Source organism: Notothenia coriiceps, unplaced genomic scaffold, assembly GCF_000735185.1.
Source record: "Notothenia coriiceps isolate Sejong01 unplaced genomic scaffold, NC01 NC01_scaffold00036305, whole genome shotgun sequence".
NCBI classification, from domain to species: domain Eukaryota; kingdom Metazoa; phylum Chordata; class Actinopteri; order Perciformes; family Nototheniidae; genus Notothenia; species Notothenia coriiceps.
In genome coordinates, this window is record NW_011369006.1 from 150,245 (window position 1) to 168,708 (window position 18,464).

The 18,464-nt window shown below is 44.1% G+C and overlaps 1 protein-coding gene across 1 annotated transcript; it reads right to left on the bottom strand.

Moving 5' to 3' along the window:
* Positions 1-10,858: 10,858 nt before the first annotated feature.
* On the bottom strand, positions 10,859-18,130 carry ythdf3 (YTH N6-methyladenosine RNA binding protein F3). Its single transcript, XM_010792101.1, has 7 exons — positions 18,023-18,130; positions 17,728-17,934; positions 17,304-17,328; positions 16,905-16,984; positions 15,295-16,189; positions 14,397-15,217; positions 10,859-11,892 (listed from the first exon to the last, which is right to left on the bottom strand). The coding sequence occupies exons 2-7, from the start codon at positions 17,749-17,751 to the stop codon at positions 11,869-11,871; spliced, it is 1,869 nt and encodes a 622-aa protein (XP_010790403.1). The 5' UTR covers positions 17,752-17,934; positions 18,023-18,130; the 3' UTR covers positions 10,859-11,868.
* Positions 18,131-18,464: the final 334 nt, after the last annotated feature.

An 18,464-nucleotide genomic window follows, 5' to 3' on the forward strand; every position in this document is an offset into this window, starting at 1 on the left:
CAACTCCATGATTCTCGTATATATTCTCCTGAAGAGCTGCTATATGTGCGCCGACCGGCCACGCAGACAAAGGCAGGCCTCAGTTAATTACCTATCATTTAGAGCAGATGGCTGCAGATGATATGTAAATGTGTGTGTGTGTGTGTGTGTGTGTGTGTGTGTGTGTGTGTGTGTGTGTGTGTGTGTGTGTGTGTGTGTGTGTGTGCATTGTGTCGTCGCCCCTGCATATGTGTGTTCATGTAATTATTAATATGGCTGCATATGTGTGTTATCTTATGCATCCAAAAAACCCATCCACACACACACATGCAGGGAGACGTATGCAGAGGGATTTAGAATTTAATGCATTGTTTTATTCCACCCAGATAAAAATGTAAATGACTGAGACCATAATTATGGGTTGCAATTTTTCCACAATTACTCCCAGCCTCCTTTAGGCAGCCTGCATATTCACTCAAATGTATGTTTAACAATCTGTGTCTTCATCTTTAAATTAAAAACACTGTGCTCCATCTTGTGATCGTTTTTACATAACGGATACAAGATAATGCACAAGTGTATTTTTTTAAAGTACTCTCTTTTAAATTCTTACGAGACTGCGAGGCTGCAGAGACTTGTATCTAGGCCATACTAGTCAGTTGAGACATTTAGTTTTTGTTTGCCAGCTTCTGAGAATCCTTTTTCTTTTTGTTCAGCTTCTGTTTCTTAGCATGAAGCACGGGGGATCAATGATGAATGTGCAACGAAACAGAGATATAGGTTACAGCGCACTCCATGACACAGGAAGAAAGGTAACCACAGAGAGAGGGCCGGACGGTGGGGGAGGGGGGTGAGGCTGCCTTGTAGGGGGGGTTAGCAGTCAAATCAATAGTACTGCTAGAAAGACCTGTCCATTTCTGACTTCACGCTGTAAATGAAGCCTCCTCCGTGCCAACGTTTTCTCAGCAGCGAGTGTGTGAATTACAGTGTATATGCTCGCCTTTGTGCTCTGTGCTGCGGCTGCTGTAACGTGTGTGAAATAATCTGTGTGTGTTTATTCTCCAGCAACACGCCCAGCAGGAGTCTGTGAATGCAGTCAGCGTGTGCGACTGTACGTTTGCAATGCCACAGATGGAGACCCACTAATTTACTCATTATGGAGATTTAATATGAGAGAATGCTGCTGCAATGATCCCATGTTACCAATACACTGCATCGCCATTCCCTTCAATTGGAGCTTGATTCATATTCACATCCATCCTGCCTTCTGCTACTAATTTTTATCCAGTCGTAAACGCTCCAGAAATTAAATAAAGAAGATTCTATTGCCACAGATTTGTGTTTTTTAATGTGCAGGCATGACACGATCAGTGCAGCAGAAACAGAGTCAATTCATGTGATGGTTAGTCGCCGATTGGCTTCCTGGTGAGCAAAGCTCTTTCACAGCTCTGAGAAGTTAACGCTGCTTCAGGCCTTTGATGGCATGATGGCAAATAGAGCAATTTGCCTTCATACATGTTGAGAGTCATTTATTAATACAGCCAGTCTTCACTTACTGCCCTCTACTGCTTCCTCATGTTAAATCAGAGTATATTTCTACATCAAACTGAAATAGTGTGTAAATCAATCTGAGTAACACAATTATTCTAACTGTGGGAATCATCTAGTAACGTCCTACATTTTGCAGTGGAAATCACATACAATTTAAAGTACAGCTTATAAAATGTGTATATTCTGTATGACATTAATTCTATTGAATGTAAAGGCATTGAATGTCTCAAATCAGTGTGGCTGCTAGAAAATGGACCCGAGCATCGCTGAGCCTTATGTTACAACAACGAGGCCCTCTACTGGCCACAAGAGTCACTGCAACACTCGGTAGCATTTTAACATGAAGAATACACCCAGTTCTTATTCTTTCAGAGCTAGTCCTCTATAGTCAGGGTTTATTATTCATCCCTGTTTTAGTTTAGGTTGTTGAAATAATGCAGACATTTTCTATTCTGGAGACATTATAACTGTTTTGGTCCACCATTGCTGAATGAATGCACCTTGAAACCCAGTTAGCAACATGGCTAATCAAAGGTATCCAAAGTAAAATATTCTTGAATTGTTGTGACCTCATTAGGACACAAAATGAGAGAAAACAAAAGTTCTGATTAACGCTCTAACTCTTCATGTTAACCACCAGGCTGTGAGTTATTTGGCTCATACTCCGATACATTTGAGCTTCATTTCTCAAACACGTTTTCTCTTTCTCCCGCGCAGTATCCCTCTCATCGCCCTGCGGAGGGAAGCGTGCGCCCCTTTGATCTGGCTCTTGCTCCTGGTCTATCTCTCTCCTGGAGCAGAAATACCATTACACTCACTTTGTGTCCAGATACACTTGTCATGCAATGGCGAGCTCAGACCCAGGGAATCAAAGGTGCGGGTGATGCCTCCAGAACCGCCATTAATATGCATGAGAGCGGGAGCGGCCGTGATGTAATTGCGTAGCTGCGAAGGTCAGTGCTTTCGCGCAGCCTGGGCACGATATCAAAGAGAAGACGTACACACACCACTTAGGTTTCTCTACAGTCATCTCCATGCATATTGAAGGCGGAGGATGACTGCTGATAGGTAAATAGACTCCAATCTGCTTCTTCTTCTTTTTAATCGTGCTATCGCCAAACTTTTTTTTATGCTCTCAGGACTCTCACACTGCTCTCTCATGTTCCCTCTTTGGACACACATCACAGACAGCCTTTCATCCAGGGAGTAAAGCTGTTTACAAGCCCCCACCCTCCCAATGTGGTCCTATTCTCAAGGCTCTGCTGGAGCATAATGCACCTTGCTTTTTATTCACGATCCAGCTCCGGCCCTGATCTGGCCCGAAGGATTCGACTGGGTATCAAAGCATCCAAATATTTAACGAGAATCACCGAAAAGACAGAATTTAGATCCCCTGTTACATTATCAAATATAATACGCCTTAAAGGAGACATCCAACATGTTTGCCTTTGTGGTGCTTCATCCTGTGGCTCAGATATTCTCTCTGCATTGTTTCCTGGTTGTTTTGGCTCCTGTGGATCCTTCACTGGTGCCGCTGATTGATAGAACCAGGACAGAGAACAACTTCCTCCACACAGCTTCTGATATCAGACCCAGTTCTGTCACTACACAAGACTTTACTTCTTTATTTGGTTAAATAACAATATGCATTACAGTATTTAACAAGGAATCCGACTTGTCCTTGGGGTGTTTTTCAGACGGATTTAGGGAAATGAAATGTCAGTCATTCGCATAATCTCAACAGGCCAAATCTTGATTTGGTGACCATCATGTAAAACATTTTAAGACGCACAGCTTTGGTTGCATGTACACTGTTTCTTGCATTTAAATCTGTGTCGAATCAGAGTTGAACAGCCATGCTAGCAGCTTTCTGAGACTCTTCATCATTGTGTGGATTTTTAACTAAATGCTAACATGCTGATATTTACCATGAAATGTGTACTAGGTTTGACATGCTAGCAGCTGGTAGCATGCTGATTAGCACCAATTACGACAGGCTGACATTGCCCTCGCGTGTCAAATAAGCCAAAATCTGACCATCGTAGTGCCAGATGGCTCCAGCTCCTTAAAGCTCTTAAGCAGCTCTTAACCTGGTGATGGCGCTATTTACGAAAAGCTAAGGCATCTTGAAAAAAAGGATTACATTGAATTGAACGTTGAGTGTGATTGTCCAAATCAAAGTCATGACGATCCATCCAGGAGTATTCTTATACTAATAGAAAAGTCAGGGGGTCACAAACGGTTGAAGGATCTATCCTCTGGGGACCATGAAAGTCAGTTTAAAATTACAATTATCTTCATAGTCGTTGAGGCACAGGTCTGGACAACAGAACGTGACAGATCAACGTGGCTGAACACTGACCCTCAACATGCCATACGGCTTTACGATAAAAGCTTCTGAGAGGAAATAGGTTGCCAGTTCTGTGGGAATCCCCCCTGAATTAACAGCATAAAGGGATACTTCCTGTACAGTAGCAACTAAGAAGATTTCCGTGAGCCTCTGTCAATGCTAATAACCACAATGGTCTCACAGAAAGCTCCCCCAGGGCAGTTTGACCACGGGAGGGGGTGATGTTCAGAGAGGAGGGGGTCGGAGGGGTTTGAGCCGATGCCTCTCAGACTGTCTCAGCTCATTTAGCTCTCCGAGGCTGGGCCCATCCATCCCTCTCATGAAGGAATAAGGTTCATCATAACCCCGCTGTGTGTGGAGATGACTGGAGAGTGGGAGAGCACAGAGGCGAGGGATGGGTGAGACAAAAATGCAGACAGACACGCAAGCAGATATTCAGAGGCTGGCCTAGGGGGTCTCAAGGCCTTCAGGGCATGCCCCTGTGCTGACAGAGCAGAGGCACCACGAGCCACAAAGGGTGGGCGAGGGGAAGGGAAGAAGGGAGGGGCGAGGAGACGAGTAGATGGAGGGGGAGGGGGTAAGGATGGGGGCTACAACACTTGTAATCGGATCATTGGCTACAGTGGGTTGAGTCGATGTGATCAATAGAAACTGCACATGCAGCAGAGAACCTTTAATGGCCCTTAATCTCCATCAGGCCCGAACAGGAGGGTGGAAGAGGAAGTCACAGCCTGCATCACATTACACACTGCACTTACATCCTCTCACACACACACACACACACACACACACACACACACACACACACACACACACACACACACACACACACACACACACACACACAGGGTATACCGGTGACTCCAAGCCTCAGGAGCCAGCATGTCATATTTCTTCCCTATGTCTGCACCTTTTCATTTCATTTCAAATGCATTACATTTCAGACCTTTCCATTCGCCGCTACCCCCTGCGATGCAAAGCCTTGACTGGAACACACCGGCCGGCACAGAGGACATCTCCCAGCCTCTGAATTCAATAAGCAGCCTGACCACAGCGAGTGTGTCTCCTCACATCATCGCCGCGGAACAAGAGTCCAGTTATAAAGTGAAAATATAGTAGCAGAGCTCTCCATGCAGCGCTTTCTCTGCTATTCTTGTATTTGTACTCATCAGATTGAAGATTCATATTTATGACGCTCAGTGAAACCAAGTATCCCTGGAAATGATATACAGATAGAAATGAGTGAGTAAAAACACAGCAGCAGTCCTCTCAATCTTTCTTTCTTTTTCTCTATTCTTCCTTTCACTTGACCATGAATTAAAGAGTGGACTGGCTGAAACCTCGGGGCAAAACTGTCAAATGAATAACAGATATGCTCAGATGATTTTAAATAAGAGACTTTTGGAATCTGGTTTCTTTTCTTTCTTTTGTTTTTTTTCCATTAGCCTTACAGACGAGTAGATTTTAAAGCCTCATAAAACAGGATTGATGAAGCTGTCGTTGTTCATGCGCTGGATCTCTGAACGACGGCAGGAAATGCAAGTATCTTAACATCAGCCAGGCACTCCTTTTTACTCAGAGACATATCCACTTACAGAGTATTAGTGATGCACAGGGAAAATGTTTTTCTTACCCAAGAGTTGCATCAACACCGTGCCGTTGATTTGATTGATGTTTCTTGTTGCCTGGAAACATTTGAACAGATTAATGACCCAAGGCCTTGAATTATTCCCTGCTACTTTGTACACTTTCTATGCATTACATAAACATTTCATTTGTCTAACAGAGTTGTGAAGAGTGCTCCTGCAGACGGCTGAATAACACTGCATTAGTTATTCCAATAGCTTCATACATCTATCGGCTGAAGGTCTTAGAAAGTGAGTTACCTTTGTATTCTTTTAAATTGTTATTGACTGTTTCATCCATGCTTCCAGACGAGTCATTCAAATAATAATCACCCCATGTGTAATTATGCTGTTTAAGTATTAAGTCAAACTCGGGAATTCGTCCCACAAGTAGACATTATGTTTCAAGCTGTGAATTAGCACCACAAAAGCATAATAAGGCCCCTTTAATAACTGTGAGTGTGGGGTTTGAGAGGAGTAGGCATACAGAAAGCATTAGGGCTCTAATGAAAGACACCATTTAGTTGCATCGAAAAGATCGAGACATTTGGAGCTTTATCCGTATACTGTCAGGATATCTTAACCTCTGCTGCTTCGATATGTGTCTCTTCTTGTCCTCCAACTTTGTGGAGTGCACTAATAAATTGCTGGAGTATCCCTTTAATTAGATTTTGTTTGTATTAAAGTGAGACAGAAACATTTTTCTATGTATAGCCTATATTCCTTTCTGTATTTGTATAAATTAGGTTTAAAGGTGGGGGTTTGAGAAACCGGCTCGAGATACACTTTTTGTTATATTCCATGGAATGCTCTTAACATCCCGATAGCAATAAATATCTGAAGTGCTTTGACAAAAAATCCATAAAATAATGTCATCTGTGGAAGCCGTAGCGCTGTAAAAATCACGACCAATCATTTGAGCCGGCCCGGCTAAAATAACTGGATGGCCTACCTGCCTGTCAGCCTTCCATCTGTGCACAAACTTATCTCGTGCCCTCATTGGTCATGTGCGCGTTCGTGTGTGTTTCAGTGTAATAGCGCCCCCCCCCCAACCCAATGGGTCGCCGCGATACGACAACGAAGTCCGTAGAGACGCTTCGGACATTAGCCGTGTTGTGGCGTGAGCCCGATACTGTTAATGAGTAGTGTTACTCCTGACTAACAACCTAATATGTGTGCGTTCACCAAAATCGCGTGTAGACGTATTTAACAAGAATCGTAGTATGCACAGCGGACACCCCGACACCCGACGGTAGATACATCGCGACGACGCGATACCTCATCCTCACTATCCTCCCTGCGAGACTCGTCCGACCTCTTCGTCGTCCAGTGTAACACTCCCGGTTGGACACACCCATCACTCACACCCTTCGCTGTCCGTCTCGTAACAGATTACCCCCCCGGAGATTACTTTATGTTACCAATGTGGGTTGGTTTTAGTTAACGCAAAGTAATCTAATTCGTAAACATCGAACTAACTACCCGTGCCCCACCGACTCGTCGACATCCTCTCTCTCCTTCAAATGAAAGTTCCCCTGGACTGTGGTTGCATGCCGCTGTAGTGTTTAACCGGTTTAGACTAGTTCGAGTAAAAGTCTGTCCAAATATCTTACCTAGTCACTGTTTTCTCTCTTTTTAGAAAAAAGACTTTGACAGTCTCAGAGAAAGGTGTCTCCCCAAATACATATTGTATTGTACTTCTTCTGCCCTGTGTACACTACATCTTCTCTGTACTTTTTCACCTAAAACGTGGTTATCCACTGGAAATTCACAGATTCCAAAAGGAGGGACCGGGAAAAGGTTCCACAGAGACATACGGTACCCAATATAGTTAATACGACACTTGACTTCCATCTCCGTACTGTCACATAAGGAGCTGTGCTTGCTACACCTAGCTTTGACCTCTCTGAAACTAACCAGGGCGTCTGTTTCTTTCCATTGTGATTCCAAGCGTTATTATTATAGAGGAACATTAAGACAAGTAAGCCCAACGTATCCCGGTTTATTAGTAGTATGAGATAATGTAAAACTAAATATATCTAGACGTTACCCAAAATAAATATAGGTGTAAACTGTATAAATAATAACTAACACCACACAAAATCTCATCTATGTTCCATCAATACGACAAAGTAGATCCACAACCTCAACAATAACAGAGACTACCGGTGTCCCACCAGCGCAAAGTATTTTTCCCTTTGTGAATTTCCACCCCATCCATTAAAACCCTTTGGTCGAGCTCACGCGATCTTAGAACTTTATGTGTCGGCCTTGTTTAGACGGTGAAGAAATGTCTCNCCTTATTTTCATCTAAAGTAACAGACACAGAATCAGCACTTTGGAAACAGGGCTGGAACAGAGGGGATTATGGGTAATGCTGCAATGATCTGTTTGGTGTTTGGAGCCAAACACTTCAGAGACATGTTTTGTATCTGAGACCTATAATATATTGATGAAAAACAGTATAATAGGGGACCTTTAATGTCAGTCAGAAGAATATAAAACTCTTCTGATTATCTCACCTGCTGAGAAGCACCTTGAAACTTCCATGTAGCGTTTAACTGTGAGTCCTATTACATTGTTGATGCTCACTTACCCTAACCTCACATTTAACTAAACTAGTAAAACAATGCTAATCAGCAAAGCAGACAAACATATTCAAATTAATTCCTGTGATCATCCTGCGTGTCAGTAGACATAGTCATCAATCGGTCTAATGTTCTGTGAGGACTTATTGAGTGACGCGCCAATGCCCAGAGTGTGAAAACCTTCAAAACATCGGAGAAGTGCCAACGCTGAGCCTCGGCCTAACCTTGCCTTGAGCCATGTGTTGATGAGTCTTCGGTGTGACTGAAACTTCAAAGGCTCCTCACTTCCCTAAGCAGAGGATGCTCCTTCCCTCTCATCTTCCCTCTGCTCAATCCTTCTCAAGAAGGACATTTTGATGGTCGGAAAAAAAGAAAGCAGAAAGTTTGCTTGGCACTTTCTTGGAACAGATTCGACCGCTGTTGATGGGGGCAAATTAAACGCTGCGTTCAAGTCATTACTGTGATTCAAAAATGGTTAAAACAACATGATCAGCCACTGAAGCTGAGTGACAGAAAGGTTTGGCTTGTTGGCGTATGATTTAAAGGGGCCCTATGCTCAAATTCAGGTGTATATCAGTATGTAGTGTCTCTACTTTAAAGAGTCCTCTCCTGCTGATGTTCAGGTGTATATCAGTATGTAGTGTCTCTACTTTAAAGAGTCCTCTCCTGCTGATGTTCAGGTGTATATCAGTGTGTAGTGTCTCTATTGTGACATGTCTCCATGCTTTAATGTTCAAAAAGCTCTTTATTTCTCTCATACTGCCTGTGCTGCAGCACCTCTTTTCACCCTCTGTCTGAAACCAGAGCCCATTCTGCTCTGATTGGTTAGCTGGCCGGCTCAACTGCTTAGAGATGTCCCGCCCCCTAGCCTATCAAGTCCAATGTGTATGAGTGCTAGCCAATAGAAGTGTCAGTGTTACATATTAATGTCACTATGTTCAGGAAGTAAACGAAGGAGTCCAATGGAGGCGTTTAGGAACTCCCTCTGCAGGGATGTTTAAGATTTGACCGTTAACATGCACTAAAACCTATATAACACTAGGAAAGGAAAAACCCCAGAAAGTATAATGTGGCCTCTTCATGTCGTTTCTAATTATTCAATATTCTTGAAACTAATTAATCTTATCACACTGTGTTTTTCATCAAGTAAAATCAGCCTCACATCAGAGGTCTACAATTTAATCAGTGTTTTGCATATTTGACAATGTGTACATCTCAGCATCATCACACACGACAAGTAATAGTGAGGGCGCTGCGAGTGTTGTTGGTGTGTTCGCACGACAAATGGAAGCAGGGAAAGGTTGGTGTGTTCAAAGACCGCCTGCACAAACCTGATGCATGCACACATTAACAAAGAGAGCACAGAGGTTACAAACCAAAGCCGTCAATTTTATAATTACAGCTCTTTCTTCCTCCTTGACGAACACAAAGAGGGATTTTTCTCACTCCATGCTCACATCCTCTTTCTCCCTCTCACTGCACAGCTTGGCCGGCTCACATTAATTGCTCCAGAAAGCTGTGGAAGCACAACAAGTGCTTCTCACCCTGCTATAATTGTGTCTGTGGGAGTTGGAGGGCTTGAGAAGAAAGAGGGCTTTGCTGCTTACGGAAAGGCTTTGTACTCTGTCTCTGGCGCTGAGGACGTTTGGATGAAGCCTGATGTGGTGGCGCCCTCTAGTGGACTGACCGTGAAAGGTAAATAATTCCTTTTAGGAATTAAATAATTGGACACATATCAAAAGTCACACATAGAGAATCATGTCCTTCATGTTTTAGATAATGAAATCACTCATTGTCAATTTATTTTATTATACAATACATGACATACATAAACCCTAATGGCACAAGTGTAAAACGCACAATGAAAATGTTTTGTAATAACAGTATTATTTTGTAAATGCATGCTATCGTTATGTCTGCTTTTATAGGACACAAGTCTGTCTATGTTAACATACATTATACCTGCTTTTAAAAGCAACTCAATGCCCATTTTTTAAGACCTATCAATGTTTAGTTTTTTTTAGTCTTTTATATTTTTTCTAGCCATTATTTCATTTCTGTTATTTTGCCTATTGTTGTGAAGCCCTTTTTGACGTCTGCCCTCAAAGTAGCTATAGAATTAAACACACTTATTATATTTGTTATCTGTCCTGGTAACTTTTTATATTCTATCATCACAGTATATATTTTATTTTTAGATAATAATTGACAGATTTCTATATAATCTTATGTCAAAACATATAATTCTAAATAGTATGTATCTTGCCCTCTGCACTAGTTTAATTTCTCCTTTAAGCAATTTCTTTAATGAAATATTGGATAATTTAAAGTTATTCAAAAGAAACCATGTCCTAAAAAAGCCAATTGGTTTCATCTGGGACAATGTGTTAGTTTTATACAATTATTGTATGTTTAAGTGTAAAATCCTAACCTGGAAAGTAACTATTAAATATTTTTATGGTGGAGTAAAGAGTAAAATATTCTATTCTGAGGTGTAGTGTACTTTACTTTCCACCACTTCCTGTATGTCTTTGTAATGTGTGCCAGTATGTGTTGTTAGGCCTGCAGCTGTGTTGTAAACGACTTTAGACTGCCTCCCACATAGCCGGCATGATGTCATCTTCACGTATATATACTGTACAGTTATACTTGAACTATATGTCAAACCAAACCCTGACACACTCACTGTCTGTAATATGCAAAGCAGAAATAGAGCTGCTACTGTATGGTTTATTTATATGCAGATAGAAAAGGGAGGCTTGCACTGCAGGAGGAGAGTTTATACTTTAATGTGCGTGAGTCAATGTATACATTTCTGAGGCAAATGAGTAAAAACACGAAAGCAAGATTTTGCGCTAAACATGGATAATTTTTATTTAGCTAGTGAGTTATCTAGAGGAGAAAACTGTCACATCCTTGCAGTTGCCGCTTTGGGGGAATCCCCTCGGACCGAGCGGGTGGGGCGGTGTGGGGGATTCTCCCAAAAGTGCTTGGAATTGTTGAGGACAGCCTGAGCTTTCGTACCGAAAAGTACATCAACATCAGAGCAGCAGCTTTCTCCTCAGACAAATGCACTTCAGAGTGACAGAACCACAAGAGAGAAAAAACAAAGATGTGCACTGACCGGAGCTCGCCAGCCCGCTGCATAATGTAATCTTTTGGTACACAGAAACAGATGCAGAAAAAGAAGGGGAACAGGTGGAGGGAAGACACTTCCTATGATTGGCATGATTGTAGTTGTTTCCCAATTATCTCATCCCAACCTGTCAATCATCCAAACCTCTGTCTGAGGAGGGTCAGACACCTGAATACAGATTCAAGTCAAATTCATCTTTAATTCTCCTCAGGAGCTGACGAGGCTCACCAATATCCCAAACATTTGAGGCATTAAAAAAAAGAAAATTACAAATAAGCCCGGTGAAATCTTCTGACTACTTCGGTTAGTCAGTTAGTTGCTCACAAACAAAATCAAAGAAGAAGAAGAACACAGAGTTAGAGAGTTAAGGGTATTGGTAGAGGCCGTTTAGGAGGACTGAAAGTGCTTTAGAGACAGTTTTCAAAGTGGGTTACGCTCTTTTCTCGTGAGACAGGAACACGGGGTTTGATGCACCAGTCAACGGATACGGATGAGTCCATCTATTGTCAAGTGTTCACATACATTGTCGTCTTCAGCGGAAAGAGTTGTGAGAGCCTTTCCTCCTTTCGTGGTTAGGCAAATTTTATGTAAGGTCCTACGTCATTAGTGTTGCAGTTCTAGCAGAGAGCTTGCTTGAGATTACTGTTTATTTCTATTGCGCTCCTGGCGAGAGAAAGAAAGCAGAAAGAGATGGTCAGTGGATGGCATCAGAACAACAGTAAACAAACATACGCAGATATTAGTGCAGGATAATACAAGTTCAGGGCCCACATGTCCCTATCATTCAGGTCAGAGATTAGGAGAGGTTTAGCATGTTAGCTACCTAGTACATGTGTGTGGGGTCTGATGTAGACCATGTGTGAAAAATAATAATGACATTTGTATTGTGGCCCTATTATAATTCACTTAGTTTGTTCTATGCTGTCAGTTACAGATGCCTTTAATCTCCTCAAATAACTCAGGGGCCCAGTAAAGATGGCAGGCATTGAACACATCTGACATCCAAGAGCCTATAAGAAGTCGATCGATATTTAATTGATTTGTTATAATAGATGTAATGCCTTTGTTGTGTCCATATGCACTCTTGCTAATCCCCAAATCTCAATTATTACTTCAATGCTTTAATTTTGAGTAAATGTGGTCTGGCACTGTTTTTTTTTAATCAATTACACCTCAAAGATAAATGTTAGGTTGACGGCATCTGTCATTCATGCACTGAAGTTGCAAGGAATACAAATAGTTACTTACAGGCTTTGATATACTTTATTATTAATCCCCGTGGGGAAATTGTTTCTCTGCATTTGACCCATCCTTGTGTTAGGAGCAGTGGGCTGCCATTATGTACGGCGCCCGGGGAGCAGTGTAGGGAACGGTGCCTTGCTCAGGGACACCTCGGTAGCACTTGGTCTTGCCGGGACTTGAACTGGTGACCTTCCAGTTGCCAAGCCAAGTCCCTATTGACTTCGCCACCACCGCCCCATTAGGCTCCTAATATAAAAACCACTCCTTATCTTACTCATTACTGAGAGGAACACTAATGAATCACTGAAGTGAGGACACTTGTTCTGTTTAGTGTCAAACTGAGTGATACAGTAGGGAAGTATGCGCTACAAGAAGGAAGGAATTTACTAAAAAAGTTTGGATATGTTTACACTCAACAAAATATAAGTTATCACAGCCCGACTTGAATATCAAATATTCAAGGTAGTGTTATGGATTAGAATTAGGTAGGAATACAGAGTCCTTTGAGGAGTGGGTGTCCATGTCAGTGGTCTGGGAAAATCCCCGTGAGACCACTGCACTGTAACTCTATCTCCATAATGGCCGCCCACCCTGGGGACAGCAGACTGGTATTCACCCTAACAGCATGAGCTTCTATTTCAGAGGAAGAAAAGCACTAACCTCTTAGCATTAATGACCAAATTAGATATGCTAATAAAATCCTGCAGCAACATTTAGATCCAAAGCCATCTTTAAGGATAGCACTAAGGGGAGGGGTTGTTATGGTGCAGGTAGCTTGGTGGTTTGACACCTCTCAAAGTTGGGGAAGGACAGGCCAAACAACGGAGAACAATTAACCTTGTCAGGCGAGGCGAGGGTGAGCCTCCGCCCGGCCTCCTATCCTGTCATGTAGGAGGTCAGGGCTACAAAAGCAGCACAGCGCAACGCCTGCACAGCGCAGGATGAAACAGGCGTTCTACTGACAGGTTGTTTTCAGAAGCCTGAAAACACTGACTTGAAATATTTATGAGAAAGTAACCCAGCGCATATTAACAAGGTCAGCAGAGAAGAGTCAATACAGCATCAATGGAGCACCAGCAGTGGGGGAGTGGGAGAAAAAGAAGGGAGGGGGTCGTGGGGGTTTTTGTAAACGCAATCAGATTAGCATACTGGTGAATCTAGGAATGGCTGCTGCAGAATAGCTAGCATGTTAATCTCTCCTCGGCTGCCGTTTCTCCACAGCCTCCCACGGAGCATTTACCACTTAGCCTAACATTTGTGGTGCACCACTGTTATTACCACTGGGACATATTTCAGGTTCCCCACTGGGTGAGCCTTTCACAACTATTTGCACAGACAAATGTGATCACCATGTATTATGCTGTGAACCAGTTCTTTTTAAGGTTGAACGTTTAGTACATCCAAGGCCAACTGTTCCAACTCTGAGGCACATGGCAGCCAGTTTGCAGGCCCAGGGCTTATGTTGTTAAAGACTAATAAAGCAAGAGGAGCCTGTGGAGAGCAGGGAGGCTCTGCGTTCAAAGAGAGATCAGAGCCTACATCTGCCTTTGTCTGAGAGAAGGAATGCCAGGAATGTGGGCTATTTCAGGAAACCTCTATGCATCTAACTCCACTTCACCGCAATCTCCACAGCACAAGATGGCTGATGGGGATTCAGGCTTTCCTGAATCTTCCGATGAGTAATGGTGGCATGTCAATTCACTAACAGGCCTCTAGGAACTTCCCTTAACACCAGACTGCTCGCTCAGCCACAGGATGTTACAGCCTCTGCCGAGGAGCAGGTGGAACGAGATCAGCTGATTACAGCCTGGAGCAGTGACTCAGGGAAAGTTTCCTCCATTTAAGAGAAAGGCTAACTGTACTGAACTCTCACATGCATACCAGCAAGCTATTTACAGATCTATTCATGTTTATGTATCTCTCACCTTCCTCAAAGCCTCCTCCTCTTCCTGACGTTTCTCGTAATGTGCAAAGTCATCAAAGATTGAGGTGGTATGCTTGAAAGTGGCGATAATTTTAAGCACTTGTTTGGCCTTCTCCAGAGGCACTTCCTGAGTGTCCCTGGAGTTGGTCACCGGCTTGTTGTCATTGTTCTCCAGCCGGATGTGTCGCAGCTGGTTGTTGGGCACGTCTTTGATGAACGCCCACTTCACCTCGAACTTGCCCTTCCACTTGTCCTGAGACCAGACGCCCGCGTAGGCATTGTAGTCCACCGGGGAGCGCATCTCGGCCACGCCGCAGAAGTGCCCGCTGCCGTTGACGCTGAACAACAGGTACAGGGGGCCCTTGTTGCCCAGCGAGCGGTAGGCACCGTCCAGACGCTTGTTGCCATGTTCTGTGCTGCACCAGATGGAATACTTGATGGAGCGGTGGATGTCGTCTTCAGAATAGCTCTTGATTATGAAAACGCGCCCGTTTTTCAAGCTCCAGTCAAAGTCTTTGGGGTTGTAGTTGTTGAGGGCGCGCAGCTTCTCCAGCACGGGGTGCACTTCACCGGAGCAGGGGGAGGCATTCAGGGGGACTCCCCCAACCATACCGAAGCCCTCACCACGGTTCCTGGGAGCCACCCAGCGGTTGGGGGGTGGACCGGGCTGCTGGGGCTGCTGCTGATGGAGGGGCTGTGGGGGGCCAGGTTGAGAGGAGAGGTGCATGTGAGGGGGGCCAGGGGGCATATGCTGGGGGTGCTGGGGGGACTGGAGAGAGTGGAGCTGGAAGGGCTGGTGTTGGGGCTGGTGTTGATGTTGGTGTTGGGGCTGGTGTTGATGATGTTGTTGTTGTTGTGATGATGTTGTTGTTGTTGGTGATGTTGATGTTGTTGGTGATGTTGATGTTGTTGGTGATGTTGATGTTGTTGGTGATGTTGTTGATGTTGGTGATGGTGTTGGGGCTGAGGGGGCAACGGGTTCTGCAGCAAGGGCTGGGGCTGAGCTAGGAGAGGCTGCTGCATCATGGGCTGCGGGGGCATCATATTCTGAGCTAAGGGGGGCTTGTTCATTGAGCCCTTATCGTCCCAAGTACCAATGTTCATATTGTGCTTTATGGGGGGCGGGGGAATGGCGCCTCCTCCCATCCCCATGTTGGCTTTGGGTTTGACCTTCGGCTGCGGCTTGGCCGGCTTCTTGGCGATGGCCGCCCAGGAGGCAGGTTTCGGGGCGGAGGAGCTCACAGGCGGAGGGAGGCTATTGGCTGCCATGCTGCTCATACCTGCTGTGCCCAGTGGGGAGCCCACGGTTTTGGTGACAGCTGCCACCATGTCCGTACTCAGTTTCAAGCCTGTCATACCTTGCTCAATGCTGTTCAGCATCGGCACTTTACTCAGCTGGGTGTCGCTTCCAAAGCCCGCCTGTCCGTCCGTGATGGCCCGACCCAGAGAGCTGGGGGCGTAACCGTAGCTGTTACTGTAGACCGAGCTCTGGGTGGACTGGCCCTGAGAGACACTGGTTCCCCAGGTGGAAAAGTCTGCATTACCAGGGAAGAAGTTGAAGCCATGCTGGCCCAGGAAGGGGGGGGTGTTCCCCAGGGCACCGGGCTGGCTAAACACACCGTCAGGGAGGAAGTGAGGCTCGCCATTGCTCATCTGTCCATAGGTGGTCAGGTAGGGCATAGGGGGGTCTCCTGCTGTGGACCAGGCGGCCTCTCCCAGAGAGTAAGGGAAACCAATGGATGGAGCATAGTAGCTGGGCATGTAGGGGTCAGACATTGGTTGGTAGCTGTTATTCTGTGAGGGATAGGGAGACAGGCAGGTAATGTACTAAACATGACGAGAGAAAAACAATAAAATCATCTAGTAATTAAACATGATGACATGCTATGCACAGTAAATATGGATTGTGAGTTAAAGGTGGGGTAGGTAATTTTGGAGAAACCAGCTCGAGTGTGCTAGAATTTGAAAATACACAGCCGGAAAAAATCTGCCACTTCCTCAAAGAGCCTCTCGACCAACACACACGAATGCGCACATGACCAATGAGGGCACGAGATAAGTTTGTTCACAGATGGAAGGCTGACAGGCAGGTAGACCATCCAGTTACTTTAGCCGGACCGGCTCAGATGACTGGTCGTGCTTTTTACAGTACTACGGCTTCTTCCACAGATGACATTTTTTTATGGATTTTTTGTCAAAGCACTTTAAGGCTGTTAAGAGCATTCCATGGAATATAACAAAAAGTGTATCTCGAGCCGGTTTCTCAAAACTTACCTACCCCACCTTTAAGGTATAGAAACATTTTTCATCTTTAGAGACACAAGAAAATCTAAAAGGGAATGGAGTTCTTTTTAATGTGTGTGATGGCTGAAATGTGCAGCTAATTCGTCAATAATATATTCTAGGTATAGTATAAAGTGACATAAAATATAGGTTATATTCTGGCCACCTACTAGTGACAGATGTATGGTATGTATAGATCATATAAAGGTTTATTTTAGGACATTACCTGATTTGTCTGGCCGCCTAGATAAGGCTCAAAGTCATCATCGTTGACTCCATCCTTTTGATGCATTGATCCGTTTTGCACTAAGGATGGAAAAAGAGGATGGTAATTCATCATATGTGTGCTGCATGTGAGTCAGAGGTATTTCAAGATGTAAATTAATTATGCTGGTATAATCCAAAATAAGACAAGATCTCAGTGTTGTGTAACATCAAAATAAATGCAGAATTAGGGATCACTGCTAACATACATCAGCTGCAGTTTAGGCTACATTTCCAAAGCAGAATCACTCAGTATGCAGATAGCATGTTAGCTAATTTCCATGAAAACAGTCGCCCTATGAAGTAGCATTTATAAATGAGGGCTCGTGCACCATTTTACCACCCGTGTTAAAAGCCTTACCTTTATTTCCTTGTCCTTTGGGTCTCTGAAATAATGGGCAGCACAGGAAAAAGAGATCAGATCACGACAGGAAACAAGAAGCACACACAGATAACAGGCTGTTTCCTACATGCAGAAATACATTGGATTGTCTTCTCCTCGGGCTAAAACCCATCAGCTGCACATTTACAGGTTGCTTCGCGTTTATTGACCGGATATCAAACGCTGTGTGACATCCAGGAACTAAACGGTGCCGCATTGGCAACCGGTTACAGCTAGAGTTGGTTGGCAATACAGTCGGCCTACATTACAGCTAATAGCCACCACATATCAAAGACTTTGCAGCCTGTTTGATCCGGCGTGCCAAATCAGATCAAACTGTGCGCAAAGTTTCATTCCCCCGCACGGCTATTTTGTAGCCGCTTTAGGGTGTCAATACACCAACCTGATCGACTGTGGTCGCAGACATCCTCCAGGAACCGAAACTGATAGCTGTGTGTGAGACTGTCCACGGCTTCTTCCCCCCTGCCTCTCTCTGCACTTCGGTGCTTTCCTGGCTCGTCTCTCCGGCTGTCCAATCACTCTCTCGCGGCTACAATGTTCCGTTTTCCTCCGGCGCGTCTGCTTCTTACAATCGGCGACTCTGCTGGGTCTGTGTGGGGTAAAGCGTCAGGTTATAAGGTGCGATCCTGCCAGAGATCGGGGTTTAGCAGTCAGTCTGAAACTGCCTAGTGTCTTACCATTTTCCACAATGGCGGATAGGCTTTTTACTCCCGCTTCCGTTCCGTTCTGCTGCTCCGTGACCTTCCGCCTGTGACGCTCTGAGTCATGTTACACACTTACACTTCACATGACAGTCACAGACAACAAGTTCCCTGCTGCAACTAGGCCTACATTATATTTTATATTTTGTATTATCCTATAAAAGTAGTCACCCCTATAGTGGGGATCCTCTCTTAACTCAGCCACTAGGCTACATGCCACTAATGCATGGACTCCTGAATCCCGATGGGAATAAAGCTAAATAAATAGGCTACAAACTATGATGCATGAAAAAATTTACTACAGTTTTTTTATTTTCTGCTGCTGTTTACTTATATTCCCCTTAATTTTAAAGGAAAATATTGAAGATTTTTTTATTTTATTATCAAAACCTATTATTATTTTTTACAACAAGATTTT

Bases quoted from the DNA above. Each gene is read 5' to 3' on its own strand.
- ythdf3 (XM_010792101.1), bottom strand. From the start codon at position 17,751: ATGTCTGCGACCACAGTCGATCAG. The intron at 15,218-15,294 runs ATCACCAACAAC...ACCAGCCCCAAC, and splicing joins ACATCACCAACAACATCAAC to ACCAACATCAACACCAGCCC. The intron at 11,893-14,396 runs GTGAGAGATACA...TTCTCTCGCCAG, and splicing joins AGGAGGAGGCTTTGAGGAAG to GAGCGCAATAGAAATAAACA.